This window comes from Haliaeetus leucocephalus, unplaced genomic scaffold, assembly GCF_000737465.1.
Source record: "Haliaeetus leucocephalus isolate CR32 unplaced genomic scaffold, Haliaeetus_leucocephalus-4.0 Scaffold178, whole genome shotgun sequence".
In the NCBI taxonomy this organism is placed as follows: domain Eukaryota; kingdom Metazoa; phylum Chordata; class Aves; order Accipitriformes; family Accipitridae; genus Haliaeetus; species Haliaeetus leucocephalus.
Genome location: NW_010972614.1, coordinates 447,664 through 471,644, shown reverse-complemented (window position 1 = coordinate 471,644; position 23,981 = coordinate 447,664). Strand labels below are relative to the sequence as shown.

At 39.7% G+C, this 23,981-nt stretch overlaps 1 protein-coding gene across 3 annotated transcripts in view; it reads left to right on the top strand.

Annotated features, from left to right (window-relative positions):
- LIN54 (lin-54 DREAM MuvB core complex component) overlaps nt 1-23,981 on the top strand; it is a 38,720-nt gene that overhangs the window by 7,248 nt on the left and 7,491 nt on the right. The window contains exons 2-8 of one of the 3 annotated variants that reach the window (XM_010564419.1): nt 9,538-10,266; nt 14,992-15,112; nt 17,944-18,089; nt 19,569-19,727; nt 22,074-22,290; nt 23,016-23,089; nt 23,243-23,440. In XM_010564419.1, the coding sequence (XP_010562721.1) occupies nt 9,574-10,266; nt 14,992-15,112; nt 17,944-18,089; nt 19,569-19,727; nt 22,074-22,290; nt 23,016-23,089; nt 23,243-23,440 (1,608 nt within the window). In that variant the 5' untranslated portion in view covers nt 9,538-9,573. Of the gene's footprint in view, nt 1-9,537; nt 10,267-14,991; nt 15,113-17,943; nt 18,090-19,568; nt 19,728-22,073; nt 22,291-23,015; nt 23,090-23,242; nt 23,441-23,981 lie in introns of those variants that run through there. The other 2 variants (XM_010564418.1, XM_010564421.1) reach the window with 2 other exon arrangements.

The window sequence follows — 23,981 nt, the reverse complement described above, 5'->3', positions numbered from 1 at the left end:
TAGTAGAGAGGGAAGCTATCAGCTAGGTGATCTTGCAACATAAAAAAAACCCAACTTTTTGCATGGAGACACACAATTAAGGCTTTGTGTATAATTATTTCTTCTCTTATTAATTCTGAGAATGAGATTAACCTTCTGGATCTGTTTCAACTTGGACAGTGTAGAGGTGACTTGTCCAACTGGTGGGAGAGCATGTTTGCCATGGAAGTCAAATTGGGAATGGTATCCTGTAAAGGCAGAAAGGTGTATATTGAGCAGCACAGGGGGTGTGTGCAAAGATGTGTTCCTTCCAGGTGGCCTTGGTATGCTGTCTGGAATAAAGCATCTCCAGGGATAGAGTAAGATATTTACTGTATCTGTGTTGCTTTCATGCTATTGAAAACAAAGTTGTAACAGAGAATGTGTAGTCCTAGTCACTGCAATGCTTTTCTCTGGCTAGTCCTATCTGTAAGATATTTTTTTGAGGTGTTTGTCTGAAAGCTGAACTGTTGGTTTTCTTGTGTACACCTAAAGAAATTTATCAGTTTGTGTTTCAGAAGCATTTCAACCTTTTTTGTTATGATAAATGAGACTTCAGAGGTCTGAGAAGCCTGCATTTGAAGTGGTTCACATGGTACTGGAGCAGAGATGAAGATTTCACTGAAATTCCCGTTTCTTCTATTAAATTGATCTCTTGACTCAATTTCATTCCACAAAAGCCAGTCAGCTATTGCATGGTTATTTAAATAAATTTTCCCCAAAAGGAATACAGAGGTGCTTTATCTGGAGACTAAATAGGGAGGAAGGGGGTAATAGTGGTTTTTGGCATCTGAACCATGTCATGGTTTGCCTGCAGGCAAGCTATTTATCTTCAGCTCAGTCCTTCTGTAAGTAAATATATTCTGTACTTGTTAAGTGTTGTCATGTTTAAGGCTGGTAAAGCTGCTGAGATCTGCAGCTAGAAGCATGTTTTCTGGTGAATCACTGCAATATAACTGTTTGTTGAGCTATTTTTACTTTTCTTTCAATGCTCCATTGGACTCAAAAATGAAGAAAGCCAACTTAGATTTCTAGGATAACTTTAAAAAACAGTAGTGGCCATAATGGCTTTCACTGCTGTCTGAATCTTGACAGCACTATGCTGAAGCATTGCATTTTATGGTCTTAGATTTTTATCTGGTTTTCATCTCTGCGTTATTCTAACTTTGAAAATAATCATATGATTGCATAAGACGCATAAGGAATTAAGTTTTTAGGACAAAGTTATTTTCTGTACCATGTTAGCATATTTTTTTTAAATGAAATACCCCACTGAAATCAGTGTTGTTCGTGGTTTTGTTTTTGTTAGAATGAACTTTATGTATTGTACCTGTACTTTATTATATGTACACCTGCGCTGCTGAAGTGTATATGTAATGCACCGCAAAGTGATTGTGCCTCCTGATTTGCAAAGTCTCAATAAAATTGGTAGGTTACAATTCTGTTGTGATTAACCTTAGCTCATAAATACAGTGCTAAAATGCACTCTTGCTGAAGTTGCTGGCACCAAGCCTTATCTTAAAAGGTGCCCAATATGACAACAGACTGTTAAAAGTCTGTGGGGAACTCAATACCAAGCCTGTGATGGCAGTTTTCATGCTTGTTGTTTTAATTTAAGAGTGTTCTTGGTATGATATCGCTGTGTCTTCTAAGTCTTCTGTAGCCTCGCATTCAAGAGGCGTCCAGAATTTGGCAAGCAAGACCTTTATTTCAAGCTATATTTAAAGGCTGAAATCTGTGTTTCTTGGGCCTAGTGATAAGTACGCTTGACAGTTGTTTGTTTGTTTTGTTTTTTAATCAAGTTCACTACATATATATATTCATTTTAACTTCAGATTCTTAATGCTTTAATTTTGGCTTCCTAAACACTGCAGGAAATAAAATAATTTGAAGTTAATTTAGGGGTTATTTTTTTTTGTTCTCACCACAAAGTTTGCATAGACCATAAGGTTAAAAATGCTTCATTAAATGTTAAGGCCCTAGAATCTACAAACCCAAATATTGAATTGTTCATGTCAGTGAATACCTTCAGAATGTATTTAATGATCATAAGAACGCCTGTGCAGTTTTGGTTTTCAGCTTTTGTGCTACTGTATGGTGTGAAGATGACTGAAACGGGTGTGCAAACCAAGGGAAGGGTGAAGGGAAATGTTCTGATTTTTGGTTTCTATTTTATTTTTAGTTTGCGTGAAACTCTGCTTGAAAGTAGAACGTTGTTTCCAGTTAAAGAAAGCAAACTGGACTGCCTTGAAGCATTCTGCTGCAATGAATGTTATTTCAAGTTCTTTCCTGGAAAGTTGCTATAAGTAAGGTGTGTGCTAAAACAAGCAGTGTTTAAGACTTTAACCTTACCATGATAAAGTGACCTTCAACGCTTCTTTTTAAGAGGAAAGGAGGATGTACAGATGTGTATGGAATGTCTTTCTGTGGTCAACAGCATGCATTTGTTGGTAATCAGAGCATAAATGGCTATCCTAATTACTTGTCTATTTCTTCCTTCTTAGCCTGGACATGCCAGTCATTTGAAAAATATACGTGTCAAGGTTCTTTTACTTCTGCAGAACATTGCAGTTAGATCGGCAGGCAGCATTCACATAATAGTAATGCCTTTGCTCTTCTGTGCACTCTGGAATTTACTTAGCACCGGTGAGGATTAGACTCTTAAAGGGCACCGAGTAGTTCTTGAGAAGCAGATTTTATCATCAGCTTGCTGATCCTGGTCCATCTTCAGAACGACATGGAAGTCTAAGGTTTTGGCTTGCTGTGAGCCACAAATAGCAAACACTGAAAGTGTCGACTGATGATTGAAATATCTGTGCAAATTTGAAACATGCACACGGCTTGAAATGCAGACCAATACTAGTAAAATGGTATGGTTTTGCTCCCTTCTTAATGGCCATTTAACTAGCATGTGAGAGCTAGGTAACAGCTGTGAGCCATGCATGGGAAAGTAATTTGACCTTTAAGTGGTTTAGTTTTCTAGATACTAATGATTCTGGGTGAGTGCTTGAAGTTTTGTTTGGTTTTGGTTTTTTTGGCTAGAATGTTCTTCCTTACTAATCTTGTTTTGTAATTGATGGTATGTTTGGGCAATGTAGTATTTTCTTCTTATGGTGAAAAGGGGGTTGTCCAATTCTGAGTTAGATATCTGAGTGTTTTAAAATGCTGGTTTTCTAGCAAGCAATGCACTCACATGTACGTGTAATGTAATTCAACCATTTCCATTTTGTATGACATGCTGCTTTCATCAAAACTTAGTTGTGGCTTTTTTCCTCTTTCTGTCTAGCTTCTGTTTTGCTTGAAAGGTTCTCTGTGACTCATGGGGATTTTTGCTTATGTACCATGTCTTTGTTAGTTTGATTGTAAAAATTGCTTTTGTACTCGGTGTGTGTGTAATCTAATTTCTGTGGTAGCATGCTGTGATTCCTTGTATGTGAGAATTAGTTTTGATGTGAAGAAAACAGCTACAGGTCACAGGATAGCTAAGTGTAAAAGTATATTTGTAACAACAGTTGAGCTGAAGGAAGATGTGGTCATGTTGCGTGCATCACTTCTAAAGCTTTGGGTATGATCGACTAAAGATTTTTGTGGTGAAGGCAGTGTATTTCATATCAATATGTTGGTAAAACATTTCTGTTTTGAAGACAATAGGACACAAATTTTGAAAACTTAAGTAAAATACCTTGTTTGTTTGTTTTTTCCCAGCATGTCTACAAATAATATCTTCTGTTTGTTCCTCTGATTTTTATTTTTTTTTTGGTTCATTGTGTTTTGACTGTCCTTGTCAATATTTTGTAGTGTTATGTCAATGATAGCAGCATGGAGAGCTTAGTAACTGTTCCATGGTTGAATAATTGCAAGATGCTCCCCCGCCCTCCATCCCAAGAGCTGGAAGATTAGGAAGGGGAATGGTAGCAGGTCAATGAATTGCTGCTGCAGTGTTCCCATTGGATCGTACTTGGATCTCTTGTGGCATCTTCCATCTACTCAAGGCCTGGTAATTTTGAACTGTTTAATCTGTAAGTATTAATACAAAAAAAGGGGGGGGGGTTAGGTCAGCAGCCTTCTGGAGTTTACATATTGCCACTATTGGAGAGGGCAGATAAGCAGAAGCTGAAAAATTTGACAAGCATTTAAGCACCTAAACTTTGATTGCATGTGGCTGACAGCATCTCATGCTTCTCAGATAAATCATCAAGGATCCATTCTGTATTTCCCCTACTTCCTCCTACTCCTGCCTTTGTTGTAATGAATGGATTTAGGAATTAAATAAATGATGTTTTTAAACCTTTACTAATTAAGAGAAATATGCTGACTTTATGAATATAACTTCATAAGAATATTCTGGGGTTTTTGAGTTTTTAAATCTTCAAATCTGAGCCATAGCCTGCCGATAGTCCCCTACTCCACCTTTATTTGAATCGGAAGTGATTGTGTTGCCACATTTTTATCTCAGCAAAGGAAATACCATGTGTTATCCCTTTTGTATTGGCTAACTGCTGATACTGTATTATTTTGGCTTTCCCCCATACATTTGCATTTAGAATCCATTGTACTTGTGGTGAACAATTACCTGTTAGGTTGTCCACTATTACTTTTCTGCCATTCACCTGACCCTAGTTTCCAGCCTCATTCCTGCCCACCCGGTTTAGTAAACCCTTGAAAGATACTGCAACTATTGGTGTTCTCCCTTACACTTTGCACATTATTAGGCATATGCCTTGATTCTCTTAAAAGCTAATAATGTCTTCTTAACTTTATTGATATTTGGCTTTCCAAAGACTTGGCCTTTTGCAGCACCAAGGGTGTGTAGAGATGCTCAGAAGTCTGTTAATGCAAGGATTCTGATTCTCTGTTTTTGGGGAGCTGCAAAACTGTATCCTGCATTACATCCCTCAGGAAGAAAATTGAAATAATGAATATATGGTCATATTTCCATCTTCTTGTGGTTAGTGATGTAGTAACTAGTTTCACATATGTGATTTTTCTCCTGGACAATCACCCAGTGGTGACTTCTTGAGGGTAGGGATTTTTTGCGGTGTTTTGTCATTCCTCATACTTCTTTTTAAGGGTTTTTGCAGTTCCTAGCTCAGGAAGTTGAAAGTACTTCCTCTTGCTGGCTCTTAATAATGCTATGCTCAAGTGTGTGCATCTAGCCCAGCTTTAAAGAACTACTAGCTGCTGTATCTGGTAAAGATACTTGGTTTCAGTTAGCATTTGCTTAGCATGCAACAACAGTTTTACAGATCCCAAGAGAATCCCTGCTATTTTAGGGGCTATGTTGGACTTAATGCATTTATGAAGCTTTTGATTTGGGGGCGGGGGTTTTTGTACTTCGAGATAGGTGCTCATACAAAAGCTGTTACTGATTCGATTTGCCTGTTTTCTGGTGAAAGCGACACTTCAGAATTTAGTTTAAAATGAATGTTGCAAATGACTTAAGGCAGGTCTGATGTTCTTGAACCTGTCGAGTTATACCAGAGTCTTCCCATGGCTGAGTGCCACCAGGCCTGTGCTGTATACTAAGAACAGGAAAGGGACTGCTAACGGGGCCACAAATGGTGACGAGTCCCTTCATCCGCTGCTTCATTGTGATGATCTTGCTAACATGCAGCATCATCCCGGGACATCCTGTAAAGTTGGTCTCAGCAGCCTTATTGCTGAGTAATCTGAATTTTGGAACAGGTTTCCTTGCAGTACATAACCTCGCTGATGATTTTGTAACATATCCTCATGTAAGTGCTGCACTTGAACTGTTCATGATTGCAGACTGGAAGGTTAGCTATTCTTATCTTAGTGAAATGGGGGCATTTCTGGAGATGTAGTAAGATGAAGTTAGTTACTGTAAAATACAGGCATTGTTATGTCTTGCATTTTGTTTACTTGTTTGCATATCAGTGTGCTTTATTTTATTGATTCTTTTGATTTTCCTGTTTAGTGTGGCTGCTTTGCATGTTTTATCAACAAAGGTGTTGATGTAATCAATCTCAACACTTTAACAGTGTTAGTTTCTTAAAGATTCTGCACTGACATACTAGTGACAGAAAAGGGAAAAATAGATCAAAGTTCAGAGGTACCTGTCAGACACCATTCTGTATTTTTGCCAACAATGATGGCATTCTTCATCCTCTGTTATAAATCTCCTTTACCCTTTATGACTCTTCTTTGTGAATATCAAGCATAGAGATCTGTGCTGTGGGTAAGATGATCAGTGGTGGCTCACTCAAGATGAGCTTTTCTCCCTGTCCTCCTAACAGTATTCCGTATTTTTCAAAGTTGTTGCTCCAAGACATCACTGATGATATGCTTTAGTCCCTAATCTTTTTTATATATATTTGGCTGGTTGGGTGTCCTGAGCTATGCTGGGACAGTCTTTTTTCTAAACAAATCTTCATTATGTGAACTTCTTGAGCTTTTAGTGTAGTTGTATGGCCATTATTTTGTAGGCTAAAATTATCTATGTAGTAATCTGATCCTAGAATTTTTGTGGAGTTCCCCAGTCTGCTAGTGTGCTTATCCACTTCTTTGGTTTAGACTTTTTCTTCAGGTTTTGAGCTAAATAACTGTAAACACTTACTGATGTGTTTTTTTTGGGGGGGTTGTAGGTACAGCTCTTGCATTATCAAGAGACTCGAAGCTTAATTGCTGAAACAAAGGAAACTTTCAAGTCTTTTTAAATAGTTAAAACAATTCTTCCATCTTGAAGATCTCAAAGCTGTTAGAATCTTAAGAGGTTGGCATGCTTTTGCTGTTGGAAATCACTTTAGTAGAGGAGCTAGAAAAATGGAAAAACTGCATGTTTGGTATAAAAGCATTAGAAAAAAATAAACATCTGAACTGTTGAGAAATCCTGGCTAAATATCTAGAAGTAAAATCTGCTGGGATGTTGAAGCTGCCTTTGACAGCAGCCTCTCATATAGCTAGGATGAGATTTTCATTGTTGCATTTCCTGTACCTTTCAGTCATATCCAATAAGCAATGAAGATATGGAACAAGTGGGTTGTGTTGTGGTTCTTTTCTTGCTATTGTTGATGACACTAGCCTGAACGCATTAATGAAAGCCAACTGTAAAATGATGAGACCTAATAACTAAAATTTTCCAATGTGATGGCTGTAAACTGTTAATCCAGTAACCATGCGTAATGTTTCTTTTCTTTTAACTTGTCAGTTTCTTGTTCCAGTTTTGAATGTAGTGTGTTTCTTTTCCTTCTGCTTTCTGACTTGCAGGTGGTTTGTTTGAGGTCAGAATGCTGTTTAAAACCCTGACTCTGTGCATTTTAATATAAATATCCTTTCAACTAGATATAGGTATTTAATAACCATTTACGGCTTTATAACATAACCAAATGGTAAGAATGAACAATATAAATAACTGTTGAACTGTATAACTACTTAAATATATGCAAATACTTTATAGTCATACTGTTAAAAGATACTAAGAATGACCTTTTAGGGAATAACATGTACAAATGCAAACCAAAAGCAAGTAACTTAAAATTATTTGTCATTACTGAATCTGGTGATTTTTCCACTGTCTGATTTAGATGATTCCCTCCTTTCAAACATGGAGGCAATCATTATTTGGATTGTGGTTGACCCTAGGAGTCTAACTTCTGGATCCAGCCCCTTGTGCTTGTCCGTATAGAACAGGATGATGAGGGGTTTTTTTGTCCAAAATAGTTCGAAGTTGTAAGATCTAAGACACAAGCACATGCAGGTTGATGAGGAGACAATAAAGCCAACATAGCTCAGGAGGAGAGCTGGTGGCCTTAACACATGCTGAAAAGTCTGCTTTTACTATTCCTATTTTTGTGTAATCTTGTCTACAGTTAACCAATTTGACTTTAAGACAGCAGTGTGATACTATTACTAATGTGTCCTTAGGAGTAAGCTGTTTTGTCTAGCGCTACTTACCAGGGCTGGCATCACTGCAAGCTGTACTGGCATTACTTTGGGAGAAATGCTTTTGACAGCAGGTATTTCTGGCAGTGACATCAGATAACTTTGTATCTTTAAATGCCTGCCAGTAAGTGAGCTGTGTGTCAGTTTGACTGTCGGTCATCTGAACAAGTTCTTTCACAGCTCGGGCTTCTTGAGTATTATGGCAGTTTGATACGACTTGTACTTGGGAGGTGAGGGTAATCAGGATTGCACCCTTCACGATCAGAAAGGCCATGGACTGCTCCAGCACAGCCTCCGGAGCTCAGCATGGAAACTAGGTAGATTATAGCAGGGGATTTTCCCCGTCCTTCTACCTCATGGGTGAAATACAGCTGTTCTCTGGTTAGCTGCTGTGCAAAATGGAACCACAATGACTCTGGAGGAATCAATGTCACCTTAGCATTTGGTCAGTGTTTTTAGTGGCACAGTTCCTTAATTATGAATGTTGCTTAGTATGAATAACTCGCTATGCTTTTCCTAGCAAGTAGGAAACTGAATTTGCAAGGATACTGTCTTCTTGAGCTTATAATGAGTACTCGAGAGTATATACACATACCCATGCAGTGTGCTTGCCTGTCCAGTGCCCAAGCATGCTGATGGGGTCAGCAAGTGGGGAAAATGCCTTAAACTGATCTGTTTTCAGCCTCTGACAGTGATGCGGTTTTAGTGGGAATGGTAGATATGACCATTTCCAGCAATGTCTTTAAGATTTCTCAAGTGGGAAGTGACCCTGGCTTTGAATCTCACTGTAGTTTGAGTTTTCTTTAATATAAATTGGTCAGTCTTATTAGTCAGCTTAAAAAAAAATCTGTTCTCTTTCACATGGTGTTCTTTGTTTTGTGTTTAGAACACGTTTCAAATTAATCATGAATTTGGCCATTACATTTTCTTGTGAGTATTGAGAAAAAAAAATAATGAACTGCTCTTTTCACAGCCAGCATAGAGGAATTATTTGTTCATCTTGCAAGGGCAGGGCTTTGGCTCAGTCCTGGGGTAGGTGGGCTGTTGATTGAGCTTGTGGGGTTGTTAAAGCCCATCACTAGACAGTTGTTTGTTTTTTCTGGGATTTCCAAAATGAGGATTTGGCAAAAATGAACTTGTTAAATCTGGTATGGATAACAAGTCTCTTGAGGCACGATAACCTGCTAATCAATGTTGACATGTATATGAAATGCCATTATCATCTGTTGGATTTTTTTAAAGCTGTTTAACTCTTGCTTTATATTCCAGTAAGCTTAAATGTCTGAACAAGGTGCCTGTATCTTGTGGGGGGAACACTGCTTCTTTGTGTACTGTGTTGTCAAGAGTGGACTGGTAATCCACAGCAAGTCAGTGCCTTGATCTGACTTCAGTGGATGATGTTGAAGAGGTTTGATATAAATTCTTACTGAGAGTAAATTCAGCTTAATGTGTTATGATTTGAAAACATTTTTTTCATTATATATCTCCTGTGCGAGCACAATACCTTCAGTCTGAAAAAAATTCTGCTACTATATTTTCTTCTCTGGTAATACTATTCATAAAGCTTTGAAAATGTATGCTTTCTGGAAGCCAATAACTTTTTAAAATATTATTGCAGTACCTGCTCTGGTCATCACTGCCACGACTGCTAAAATGGAAGTGGTTTCAGCAGAAGTCAACAGCTTGCTCCCTGAGGAAATAATGGACACTGGTATAACTCTGGTGGAAGACGACAGCATTGAGGCAGTTATTGTGTCGTCGCCAATGGGAGATTCTATTCCCATGGAAACAGAACTGGAAGAAATAGTGAACATAAGTTCCACCAGCGACTCCTCAGCTACGACTACAGCTGCAGTCACCACAGAATCGGTTACTGCACCCAGCAATCACTCAGGCGACACGACAGCGAACACCACAACCCCAAAAACTGATGTGAATGCAGTAGTAAAGCCTACCTTTCCAAGTGGCCTCCATAAAATTGGTGCTCAGACCCCTGTCACTATATCAGCCAATCAAATTATTCTGAACAAGACCGCTGATATTAAAATAGGCAATCAGAGTATTAAACCAGATGGGCAAAAGCTAATTGTAACAACTTTGGGCAAGTCTGGCCAACCTATTGTTTTAGCATTACCCCATGGCCAGCTCCCGCAGGCACAGAAGGCCACATCCCAAGCCCAAGGTGGAGACTCCAAGGTACAAGGCCAGCAGATCAAAGTTGTTATTGGAGGTCGGTCAGAAGTGAAACCTGTTGTTGGTGTCTCAGCTTTGACCCAAGGAAGTCAGCTGATAAACACTGCAGCCCAGTCTTCTGTTTTGCAGACCCAGCAATTAAAAACAGTACAGGTAAAGTGAGTTATGTTAATGAAACATCTTAAAAACAATTTTGTTGCTGCAACTGTTGTCCATTTCCTTCACTGATTGACACACAGTTGCTTTCAACCTTTGCATTTATTCCTTCTGTTAAAAAATACAATGCTGCTCTTAGCCCATGCTTTCATCTGTGGATGCATTTACCATTTTATGCCATTTACCTCTAGCTACTGTCTAGAAACTTAGGATTTGCCTAGAGAAAGTGAGCTATTAAAATTCAGGAAATTTTAAGAGAATTTTCCCATTATTTTCATTTTATAAAAATAAATTCTACGTGCTTTCAGGAAGACTGAATAGAACTCTATGCCTGTTGTTCTTTGTTCAAAGTGTATGCTGCTTTACTCCTTTATGAAAGAGTAGTGTCTGCTTATTATGTTTAGTTTGTTTAGATAAACTCTCTGAAAAAACTCTCCAGCATTTGAAAAAGAACAGAAAGGTATATCTTGTCTGCCTCAAATCTAGCTAAGCTTGTTAATAGATACTGATAGACAGATATATGAGGCTAAGCAAGAGATTCATGGTCTACCCTATCATGAATGACAGGGGAGGTAATCCATGTCTTGAGTCCCTGGCTTAGAAAATGAAGTCATGCGTTTACCCCATCATCCTCAGGCCAGAACCAAGCCTCTTAACCTTTCAGTGAGTGGAAAAGGAAGCTGTGAATGCCTCTCTGCCTCCCAAGGGTCTTGTGTAACTTCTCTCTTATGTCTTCGTGAATCGGGTATTTCAGATGCAAGGCAGCACAGCAGTTTGACTTGGTGCTGAAAAGTGAATTAGTAAAAGATTAGATGACAAAGAACTCTCTTCAGTTCTCCTTACATCCTCACTTTCATGGGGAATTTGCAGGTCATTAGAAAAACTCAATTAGCCTTGCTGTAATTGTGACATTTGAAATCTCAGCACTTGAGAAAAGTCATAATTGATACAGTTGAGCAAAATGTTCCTTGGAATCTGGCTCCCTCTCTGATTACAGTTTTAGAAGTATGAGGCTGTGGGGTGTAAATGTGGCAGGGCCTTGGGCTTCATCTATATCCAGAGGTTTATTACTGTCCCTTGGCAGCTTGTCCCAGTTTAGTTGAAACCACTGCCCTGGATGTGTGGACAAAACTACTGGGCAAGTGCATCTGCTTTCAGCCTCTGGCTCCTGTCTGTGTACAGGCTTAAAAACAGTGATGTGCCTGCTGGTGTACTGCTTTAGTCCAAGTGCACTAAGCAGGAGTTTGGCCTTGCAGATGACTCTCAACCAGGCGTCCAGACCCATTGCCATTGCTGTCACCAAGCTAGTTTAACTTGAATGTGTCTTGATGTGGTAACTGGCTCTGTGTTTCAGCAGTTAAATCTATGTGTCCATAGCATTGTTGCTACCATGGCAAGACAACTGCTAAGCCATCATTGTGGCTTCATCTCATCATGGAAAAGTGACCTCATGCACTCCCTAACCTCAGAGCAAACTCCCATTTGCAGCTCAGTTTCTTCATCTTCTCTGAAGTGTACTGTTTGCCTCTTCTATTTCTAGAGTCCCTGATTTTTCATATTATGCCAAATATAAATTACATAGGGCATGGCTACATGGACAAGCTCCCATGAAGTCATCTAGGGAGTGGATTTCTAGTATGTTAGCTCCTTTGTGGTAGCTGGCTATGTGGGTATTCAATCCAGCAGTAAATGTGAGGTATGCATGTGCCTTTTTCTGTATGAATAGAACACTGTTTGACAGCTGAAAACAAAGTTCAGCAGTAGAAACTTGCTAGTTCATCTTATTTAGTGGAGAGTGCTTAGGAAGACACAAATTGACCCTTTAAATAAAGATGCTTGCAGATAAATCTCTTTAGGGGGAGATAAATCTCTGTAGGGGGGAGAAGGTTGGTGTGTGTTTCTAAATATAATAATTTTCTTACAGAAGAGCTTGTTGCACCAAGAAATATTTTTGCAGTGTAATTCAAAGTAACTTGCAGAGAGCATGCTTAGCTTACATAGGCAGAGAAATAACGTTAAGCTTCTTGTGATGAGTACAGGCAATGGCAGAGGGCTCCAGAGAACTTGCTCTTTCTGAAGCATCAAAGGGGTGGTCTGGCGTCTTGATTATTCCCTCTGGCTTCTCCAGTCTCTACTGAAGTGGGTAGTTAGTTTCCCACTGATGCCTAGAAGGCTTTTAGAGGTGGCTGGGGTTATCAGCTCCAGTGGCAAAAACCTCAGAAAAGCTCGCTTGGCAGCAAGTAAGAGCAGGAGTGCACTGCCTGCAGTTGGGGGCTAAGGGCTGTTCCTCACCTATAACCAACCACATTTGACTTTTGCCATGTTTCCTAAGCCCTGAGGAGATTCACACATTGTTAGACCTCCTTCTTTGTGGACAGACAGTTCACCCAAAAAGCAGGGGGGAATTTATCTGAAGAGGATATTGCAAGTTGAGTCTGAGGGAAGCAGGGCTACTTGTGTTGACCAACTATCGTTTTGGGACTTTTACATTTTTTTCTGAAATACATGTTAATGGGTAGCTAGTATTTTACACGTACTCGTGTAAGTCATTTAAGCGCATTTATTGACTGTTACTGGGAAACGACTGCTGTTGTCCAGAGCTGGCTGTTCCTGCTGGATGTTGATCATGTTATGAGCCAGACTTTGCCCTCGCTTCAGAGAGTAAAAGCAATAGCAGTTGAGTTGCCATAAGGTATTGTAAGGTAAGATTAATTTCAGCAGAAAGGGAATCTCAAATCAAGCAGGTGAAATGTGGGGAATTTATCAGAAATTAAAATGTGTGAAAATTTGCAAAAAATTTACTGATAAAATGTCTGCTCATCTATCAGCTGTGTATGTGCTAAGAGAACTGAATCCTTGAAATGTTAAAACGGCTTTGAGTTAAATTTGTAAACTGGGATGTGAATGAAGCTTCCTTCTTCAAACAAGCCTTTATGTTTCAAGGCTTTAGTTAATATATCTCCCAAAAGAGTGGTTTTTTTTCTTCTCTGTTTCATTTTAAGCCTTGACTATTGTATGCCACCTGTAAAGCAGCTAATGTGGCCTGGGTACAGCATATTTGGGCAAATGACCTTCACCTCTCAATGGTCTGAGGTGGAGGTTTCCTCGGAGGAACACTTGTACTGTAACTGTGGAGCAGCACATGGCTTCCTTTAAATGAGGTCTGTTTTCTGGCACTGCCCAGTGTCAGAGCTCCTCATTGCTGGCTTCCTTTGGCTGGGCACAGCTCAGGCATGCGGAGGCAGTGTTTGCTTTCCACTGGAGGCTGGAGGGCTCCAGTGCCATAGCAGGGGGGAGCTCTGGCTTCCCCAGCCGTGCTGTGAGTGTGCTGCTGGGAGCTGAAACAGCCTCACGTGTGCCCTTTGTGGGGCAGCTGGGGAATTAGTTATGTGCTACTGAATACTTTGAATGTTTTGGTGTTACTCTACTGTAAAGGAGGTGTTTTCAGTCAGCAAATTCTATAAATAGAGTTTTGTGTAGGAAACTATAACATTCAGCCTACTCAGTTGCTTCAGTTAAGCACTCACAACTTTCTCAGGCTGTTAAAAGTAGCTTGTCATCTCTGTATCTTTTCATGTCACTGAGATTTCTCCAGTTAGCTACTTGAGTAACAAAGGTGGTTCTCTGCCTTTGAGGGGTGGCTCCCCACATGAATGACAATGTTGTGCCTCTCTGATACTGCTGGAGTTGGTGGCTGGTGCCCATGGGATGTGGCTGTACATGTGGTGGAGAGGCCGTGTGGGCCTGACCTGTGGGGTGGGTAAGTGTAAGGGCTTCAGTAATGCCTTCTGGTACACTCACTTGGGCTCGGGGAAAATCCTAGCAATAGTCCACATCTGCAGGCAGCCTCTGCAGTCAGCAGGTTAAAACAGTCTTTGAAAGAAGTCAGCCTCTTAATTGAACTATTCACTGGCTGGATGCCAGTATATAGAAACTATTAGGATAAATGCATCTGGTAGTTAACTTCTGTCAGTGTGGAAAAGAGGAAGAAATCTTGTTTAAGACTTTCAAGACTATAAAACCCTGCTTATAAAGACTTCAAGTTGAAGTGATCTGTCTTATTGAATTGTACATACACATTCCTGGTCCAGCTGTGTTTCAGGAGACTGGATCACAGAAGGAGAAAAAGACCCCCTTGTACCTGGATGTAGCCAACTGATTCATTCTTGGCTAGTGGGTACCCAAAACTTTCAGGGACTGATGATCCACGTACTTTGAGAACTGTTGCAGAATGCTGTTTTCCCATTTGCAGGATAAAAGTGTGCTGCTATGTCAGAATAGCTCAAGGGATGTTTCAGAACCGTAGTTGTCATATTTAAATCACTCAAGGAACAAGTTTTGTCCTGGTTGGCTGAAAAAGAAGTAACTTTTTTTAAAGCTTCAAATATTAACAGTTGTGTATTTAATTTTAACATTTTCATATAGACCAATGGCATGTAAGAAATAATTTCAGCATCCTGAAGGTGAGATGTGTTTGCACAGAGAGTTATCTTACAAAAAAGCTGTAAGGGATTTGGCTATCATACTTTGGTGGCTGGTTTTCTAAAGTGGCATGGTTCTCTCCGTAGTGAGAAATGGAGGTGAAATGCGAGATAAGCAGCTATTCTTCTATTTATATATGTGCAAGTATTGCCCTTTTTATTTTCTAATGTATTTAACAATACAATAATTTAGATCCAAAATGCTCAAGTTACTTTAGATCTTTTTTCCTCCATCTTTCAGATTGCAAAGAAGACCCGAACCCCAACTTCTGGCCCGGTGATCACCAAGCTGATCTTTGCAAAACCAATCAATAGCAAAGCTGTTACAGGGCAGACCACTCAAGTGTCACCAGTCATTGCAGGTTGTACTACTTTGACTTGTGCTTTACCATTTTATACAGGCTGTTCAAAGAGGTGGTGATTTTAGAAATTTTTCTGTCTGTTGGTACCTTTACACTTTGCTCGTTTAGAATTATCTTTGTGATTGTAGAGTTTGATCATTTTGCTTTTACTGTAAGATGCTTTTACTTTCTGCATTTTGTGGAGGAGAAGAAAATACCTCACAGACAGAGAAAAGGCTACTTCATAGAAAGTATTTCTAGATACAATATGTAAGTACACAGGGGAAAAAGGAGACACATGCTCTTGTATTACTTTAATCTGCTTATAGTTGGACTTAAATGTAATACATGCAAATAACAGAAAAAATGTTTGCATGAAAAAAAGTGAATAAAGCTGTGTTGCTTCTGTGATGTCCCTCACCTACTTCAAAAATAAGCATTCCAGAAGAGTCTAAGAAAGTAACTAAGGCAAATAAGAAATGGTTCGTCTCTTTGGAAAACAAATCTATGTTTGTGTCCTTTAAAAAAAAAAAAACAAAACCAAATCAAAGAAAAAAACCACAGTGTAGTCATTTCTTTGTTATGGCAGTGGGACTGATGTGTCCCTTGCTAAATGTATCATTGCATGTACGCAGGTAACATCTGAGATGTGTAAATTATCTCAAAAGGACAAATGTAGGAAGCCAGAGTTGTCTTCAGAGCTTACACAGGTATCTTTCAACTGGTTCCAGATTGACCAACCCAAGTAGGCCTAAAATCCTTTTTCCACATAAACAAAGCCTTTACAGAACTGGGACTTGAGCTGGTTTTAAAAATGAATGCAACTGTCTCGTATATTCAAAACTTTGATAGATAGAAGTGAATGGCACATAACTGAAATGTAATCTTTTCCTTGAGTTGTCAGGCTGCGTGCACCCTGAAGCCTGATTCATGTTTCAAGTGAAAGAGGGATTCCCCATCTCACTCCCCAGTTTCTCCCCTTTCTCAAACAATTCCCTACCAAATGTACAGACCTGTGAATAAGAAGATTGCTTCACTGTGTTTATAAATATTTGAATTAAGCTGTTTGTTTAAGAAAAAAACAAGCAAACAAAAAACCCAACTCAAAAACTTTAAAAACCCTGAAAGGAGCCCCTTGGAGCTGCATTATATTTTCATCTTGGCAATACAGGAAAATTGGTAAATCGTAAGGAACCACAACAAAAATAATACTAACAAGAGTATGTTTTTAAGTTTGCTGCCTCCAGAATGAAGGGAAATGTCCAAATCAAAACATGCCTACGTAATATTGACAAGCAGGTATGTTACAAAATAAACAAACTTCTAGCTTTTAAATAAATACGTTGGAAAATCAGGAGTCCCTGTCCTTGAGCCTGTGAGAGAAGCATCACTAGGAGGTAAAGATGCCTCTTTAATTGAGAGGGAAATATTTTTAAACATCTGCTTTTCCTCTTGCCATCTCAAACAGCTAGCACAGCTTGCTGGCTTTGAGAGGCTCGCATCATTTGGGGGAAGGCGTAACATTTGTGTGTTGCATTTTGATTTCGTATGTGTATTTTTATGAATCTGATAAATATTTTTAATTGCCTGGGAATTTCTGCAAACTGAGGTGGAAGTTGTAGATTTGAAAGACTGGTGAATATAAGCAGCCAGATTCTGTTTAGGAAGCTGATGCCAAGGGACGCAGAGGGGATGTAGTGAGAAAGGGAAAGCTGTCACCAGAAAGAAACAAACTCAAAGCATCGAATACTGTAGATGGTAAAATTTCCACAGATTCTGACACTTTTCAGGTTGCATGTGGCTTTAGCAGCTGCTGGCAATTATCTGCACTGTTACTTAGGCTGCACAAAAGTGAAGGTTATTTTAGAGCATGTACACCTCAGAGGAAGACGGCTTTCAGTGAGGATGATACTTTTTTGTGTTAGTTGTAGTTGACTTAATTGTCATGCCACTGGTTGGTTTTGGATGGAAAAGTTATGCTGATGCGTGTTTGTTTCTTATTTTGATAAATGTAGTACAAGAGAATGGGTGACAGAGAAGCTATGACAGAAATGAGTCTGAGCTAAAGTGCAGCAGAGGAAAGCTCAGTAGTCAAGCACTCTTTGGAAAGAAACTTAGAAGTATGAAAAAAAAGAAAAAAATCTGTTTTCCATTCTGGGAGTTTTGCAATATTCCTAAGGTTGACTTCATGATTTGGAGCTGCTGGTTTTGATGCTTAACCTTTTTTGCCATTGTAAAAGCAGATAGATTGTAGAGTTACACCACCACCCATATTTTCACAGGAGTGTCATATATTCTGTTAGGCAGTGAAAAAAACAACAACCAACACAGAGAAGGAAGAAGGAAAAAAAACCCAAAAAACTTAGAGTTGAGCATAGACAGACCAAACACCTTTCTCTTGGTCACTGTAACACAACTTGTTTCTGATGGCAGAGGTTTTAAAAGGAAGTAGCCCCCCTCAGATGCTCAGTTTCTCTGCACATTGGCAGCAGCCCAGGAAGTTCCTAGGAAACTTCCAGCTGGCTGGGTGCTTGCACAGCCCAGGTGTATTGGAGGGCTGTGCACCTCAGGATGCTGTCCTGGCTTTAAAGAATTTTCAGCTGAATGTCATGGAAAGCTCAATGTGCATTTTGGCTTTTTTTAAGCACGAATGAACTGTCTTTTTTATTTGCAATAATGCCAATTATTTTCTTTTTTGTTGCTAAACCTGACTTAAAGAATGCCGATGTCCTTCCTACCAGGTAATACTCTCAGAAGTAGGGATCAGTTGGATGATATGCAGAGAAAACTTTGCTTTAAATGTTAATGTAAACGGGGATAACTTGAGCTGATGATATCTTTGTTGTTTATAGGTAGGGTTCTTTCACAGTCTGCTCCAGGAACGCCACCAAAGACAATAACGATCTCTGAGAGTGGAGTCATTGGATCATCTTTGAGTACAACAACACAACAGACACCGAATAAAATAGCTATCTCGCCACTCAAATCCCCTAATAAGGTAAGGCCCTGATTCTGGCTACAGCCTTCTATCCCTCCTGCACAGTGGTCTGAATGGAGCTCTCTGTCTTTGCTGCAAGCTGTTTATGATCCTGCCGCTCCGGGGTCTCCACTGCACATCGCAATGCTCTGCAGCAATGGCCTAAGCTAGATTTTTTTGCAGTTGGCTCTCTTAATGTGGTTTGAAGTAAACTAATGCTGTAATGCATATTTCCTATTCCTGCCATTTCTTGCCATTCCCTAAGCATCTGTTCCGAGAGCAGCCTGTTCTCTCTTAGCCAAGTGCTTAAACAGTATCTTTTTTTAATGCCTTCATAAAATATCAACGGGCTGTTTAAGAGGAGACCTCAATGATGTTAATAGGTCAGCACTTATTAACCATTTCCTGCTACTGCATAGATAATTTAGTCTTCCCTCATCATGTCTGAAGTAAATGAGGTTTGCAATGGTCCTTGACAAGTACAGAGCTGGAGATTGGCACAGGTGGGCAACAGATAGAAAACGTAACTCATCCATCGTTAGCTGTGTTACAGACGAGTGTCATGATGACGCTTGTATTTTAGATTTGGTAAAATTGTCTTTGAGAAGAGGAATATTGCTGGAGAAAGGAAGAGTCGGGGAGCAAGCAAGATGCATAGTGCATGCAAGCTAAATATCATGTTTAAAAAGTAGCCTAAGAGTGAAGAATACTCTTAGGCCATGCTTTAGCTATGTAATGTTGTACAAATGGAGTGAAGGACTTGTGTTTGAGAATTATTAGTGAGGGAAGCAACATGAGGAAGAAGTAAAAAAGAAAAATATATAAATCTAGAATCAAAATTAACAATAAGTGGGAGTGAAAAGACTCAAGATGTAACCCTAAGGAATTTACTGTAGATAAGTAATTCTAAGTATCTTTTAAAAGGAAATGGTTTCAAAAATTGGGAGTTTTCTTAAAACATGAAGGAAATTTAGAACAAAAAGTAGAAAACCAACCTTGGAAGGGGTGTGACTATATAGAATAGAGTAGTCAAACACTGCACCCTGCAGAAATGTGGTCAGAAGACTGGATCTCTATGGGAATCTGGAAAGTAGATTTGAAAATACAGATGTTCTTATACTTTGGCTGAATGAGTAGTGTAAGGTGAGATTTTTTTTTTTTCCTGCCCCCACCAGCTCTCTATCCTGACAGTGCTCAGGCTTCAGTGGGCTAGTTTCCTTAAAAGAAAGAAAGAAAGAAACAAACTAATCCAAGCTGTGCTAGCTTTCAGCAGGGGCCTTTTGGTGCTGGAAACCAGCAATGTCTTGAAGTTTCTAACATGTCTATGTGCTGCTGTTGCACAGTTGGACCCATGTGAGTTCTGATAAAATACAGCACCCTTGTTCACAGAAAGAACTCTTTGTACTGATGGAGAACTGTACTTTCACAAGGAGGGGAATGTATATGTACAGGGTCTTTTATCCTGTGCAGAGATTTAAACTGCTTCTTTGTTTTGCCAAGCAGCTAACAGTGGTGTCAGTGGCCTCCCAGCCTCCCAACTCCCCCCAGAAGACGGTGGGCGTCCCACTGAATGTAGCGTTAGGACAGCAGATCCTCACAGTGCAGCAGTCAGCACCCTCCTCCCCTGGGAAGGCTATAGTCAACCACACAACCGCCCAGGTACAGACTGACTTTCCTTTGTCTTCTAGCCGGTCTCTGTCTCATTGCTTGCGGGAAACTGGAGTGTTGAACCGCAAATTGGCAGTGGTCGGTCCCAAGGTATTCTTGTAATGGTGTTTGCTTAAGAATTGGCAAAAGCGTTGCCCTGAGGAGCATGTGCTTCTTCAGTCGAGGGGTGCAAACCATTGCAAGCCCATACAAGGGCATGCTGTTAGAAAGCAGCTTTCCAACCTGGAAAGCCCTGCTTGGTGCAAGTTCTCATCCCTGTATACTGAATCTCCCAAGTCATCTGAAAGGCTCCCTATGGCATGAGGAAGAGTTCTTTGGGTAGTTCTCTCTCTTCTACCAGTGTTTTCATGCCACTATGTAGGGCTGCTTTCCAGGTGTTTCTGAGGTTTGCAACAATGGAGTTCATGTTCTTGTGGTAGAGGTCTGCATAAGCAAGACACCATGGTCTGAGACCTATAGAATTAGAAATTATTAATTTCCTGTGTCTCATTTCTAGAAAAATATCAGGGTTTTCCATAATAGCTTTGATAAATTGATTTGCATTAATGAATAACAATGCAAAACTAACCTTTCTTACAAACCATGGTTCTTATTTTTTCCTCTTTTGTAGTCTTAGGGGAATCTTTTTCTATCTTAATGTCTGTATTCCTGTTTTGGTAAACATGAAGGGATGCATATGAGTGTAAATAACCAGAGTGGATGTAGCAGGGAGTGGACACAGCTGCATGTACAGCACGAGACCAGAGACTCGGGACAGATTTTGCCAGTCTTGTCTTACCAATACAGGTGATAAATTGAATGCTGATATGTGGATGTGGACAATAGCATGATTTGAATTTTTTTTTTCCGGAGTAGAACTGGCAAAACTGTCTTTTTGAAACAGTTGTTAAAAGGTTATGTCACTCTAATGCAGGCACCCTAAGTGACAAAACGGAGATGGCTGTGTGGTACGTGTACTGAGTTCTGATTGAGAGCTGTCTGACACAACAAAAGGGTTTCACCTGTCATCACTGGGCTCAAGTACATGCACCTAGAAGAACTGTCACTTGAATTTTACAATTTTCCCAGTTGTCCTTGGATGGCAGCCACTAATTTGTGTGCTAGAGGGAACTTTGCCCATGCTGGTGTCCCTATGATAACAGTTAGGCTGTGACTGTGCTTGCAGATAGTGCTTATTTTGAATTGCTCTGGCTTGTTGAGGTTTCAGTATATTAAAAAAAAAAATTCTCAAGAAAACACCTCTTAAAAGACCAGGCTTATATTTCCAGCGACATATGTGCAAATTGAGATTTCGTTTGTATAGTCGCTGAAAGCTGGGGAGCTGCGAAAATGTTTTAATAAGAAGTCACATCATACTATCAACAAAATTTAATACTGAAACTTAATGCCAAGGACAATGATACATTTAATATTGATATTAAAAGATACTAAGAATGAAAAGCTGACCTCCAAAAGAAGTTAGATGGAAGGAGAAAAAGGAGGAATAAACCAAGGTTTGAGGTTGTCAGCAAGGCTGGAAAAAGAGGCTGTTATCAAACCGGTACACTTATGAATATGTATAAATAAAATAAACACTTGCTTGTTACCAGTTTGTAGTTTGAGAGAAATTGGAAAGATAAAGTCTTGCAAATTCCAGATGTACCTTTATTCCAGCTGTGAGGTAGCACAGGTCTGCCAAACTCCCTTTCTTTTCCCTTTTTGCTTTTTTTCTGAATAAATTTGTTTTGTTACTCTTCATTGTTCTTGCTGCTTTCGTTTCACAGCTTGTGCCCTCTTTCTCATATCTTCAGCTGTCAGTTTATGGACTCTGTTCCATTTCCTTCTCAAGGGCTGCAGAGTGATTTCTGTGTATTAATTGCAAACTGTCTTAACAGGATGTAACTGTACACCCAGAGATAAATCATGCCACAGTCCAGCATGAACAGTTCTGCAAATTCTTACAGCATGTTTTTATTAGTAGGAATATTTTTAGGTTTGTTCATTGCTTGATTTTGAATACAAACTGAGTAATGTTCTCTGTAGTCACCTGAAGTGGTTTTGGCAGACATTGTATCTGGGGAAGTGGACTGAATCACCCCACTCATGTAAATATTAGTTTACTCTGGTGTTTGGTGTAGAGCATTGAAAATGGAGCTGAGTTTGCTCTGAGCTGTTGAGAGGCATTTAATCTCTTTGCATCTGTTTTACTCTTGAAAGCAAAAATGGGGATAACTGACTTGCTTCTCAAGGATACAAATGGAGTAAAGAGTTGCTCGCTAACAAATTCAGGAGTAAACACACTGATGTTTTTTCTGCCTTTGTACAAGTAACTTTGTGCTGTCTGTGTTGGCTTAACAGGCTGTGAAATCAGCAGTGCAGACCATTACTGTAGGAGGAGTGGGTACATCTCAATTTAAGACAATTATTCCCTTGGCAACTGCACCCAATGTTCAGCAGATTCAGGTACCTGGAAGCAAGTTCCATTATGTCAGACTTGTTACTGCCACAACAGCGAATAGTTCAACGCAATCGGCCAGTCAAAATCCCAGTACGAATACACAGCCTCTTCAACAGGGTAAGTGCTTGTGCTAATATATTGTCTGAAGTAACTTTCTTGGGGGTTTTTTGTGTTTGTTTTGTAAGGATTAAAATGAGTATATAAGAGATCTATGAAGACTGCTAGATGTACTTGGTTTTCATATTCTACTGTTACCTTTGGTTTGTCTGTGGAAATGCTCCTCTGTGTCAACTTGCTTTGTAGTTGGGCCTGAATTCTTGGAGCATTTTAGGTTGCTTTTCCCTAGTTTATCGGCTTTGTGGGTGACTCGTGGCATGTCCCAGATCCTCTGTATAAAAAGTATGAAGACAGGGCAGCCCACAAACATATTGCCAAAACTCCTGCAACGTGAAGATCCTTCCATGTAAAATGCTTTAGAAGCACCAGATGTTTCTGTCCATGCTTTCTAGAGCTGGGATGGAATAAAAGATTTCAAACTAAGCTGTGTTTTTTGTATTCTCCTCTTGCCAAAGGAAATCCAGTGTCCAGAGGAGCTCTGAACCCAAGCTGGTTTTTAAGCCATTGCTGTGAAACATGTGCACACACTCTTGTGCCAAATACCTGTTTACAAAGGTGTTATTTAGACTTCAGTGTTAATGTGCCATGAGTTTGGTAAATTAATCTCAGTGCATAGTTGCAGTATTAAGTACCTTTGCGTTATGCACATATGAAAGTCTGGAGGACTGAACTGTGAACTTTGAGTGAATAGTGTGTGTTAATGTGATGTTGTTTCTTGATGCTAGCAAAGCCAGTGGTGGTGAATGCGACCCCAGTGCGGATGTCTGTTCCCATAGTGCCAGCACAGACTGTGAAACAGGTAAGCTAAATGTAAAAAGCATATTCCTGATTTATTTTGGCTGGATGGAAAAAAACAAGTCCAGTTTCAGCACTGTAATGAAATGGTCTATTAATAAAAGTACATTCTGAATCAACAAAACAATGATTTCATAAATACCTCTTTTCTCTCCAGGTGGTGCCCAAACCGATCAACCCAACTTCCCAGATAGTTACTACTAGTCAGCCTCAACAAAGACTTATTATGCCAGCCACTCCACTGCCACAGATACAGCCCAACCTCACTAACCTCCCACCAGGCACTGTACTGGCACCAGCACCTGGCACAGGAAATGTCGGGTATGCAGTCCTTCCAGCTCAGTATGTCACACAGGTATGGTGTTAACCCAGAGCTAAATAAGGAAATAGTGCTGTTGTGGAACATACTGCCAAGAACTTAAAGGTTCTTGCTTCTGAACTGTCGCATGATGCTAAGGGGACAGACAGGTTTTTTTAGGGATCCTTGGCAGAATGATGATGGCACTGAATTGTAGTTACAATTAAAGCTTTATTTACCTAACAGGGTTTTTTGATTAGCATAGCGTAGAATTTATAATCAGAATAGCACAGGGTTTCTGTAAGCAGAATCAGTGTAATACAATTTTGTAAGTAGCGTAGTACAGAATTTGTAATACAACTTATAATTTCTAATTGCCTAGACCCTCTGCAGATTGGGTCAGATCTTAACACATGGTTTGCTTTATCAATATAGCAATAATAATCTAGACTCAAAAATCATATAAAAGAATGAGTCATTCACTCAATCCTTGGAGGAAGCAGATATCAGTGGAGGCATCCCTGGTCATGGGCGGGGGGGGGGGGGGGGGCAAAGGGTTCCCTTGTCCGGCGGGCGTTTTGCTCCAACTTCCCCCCTT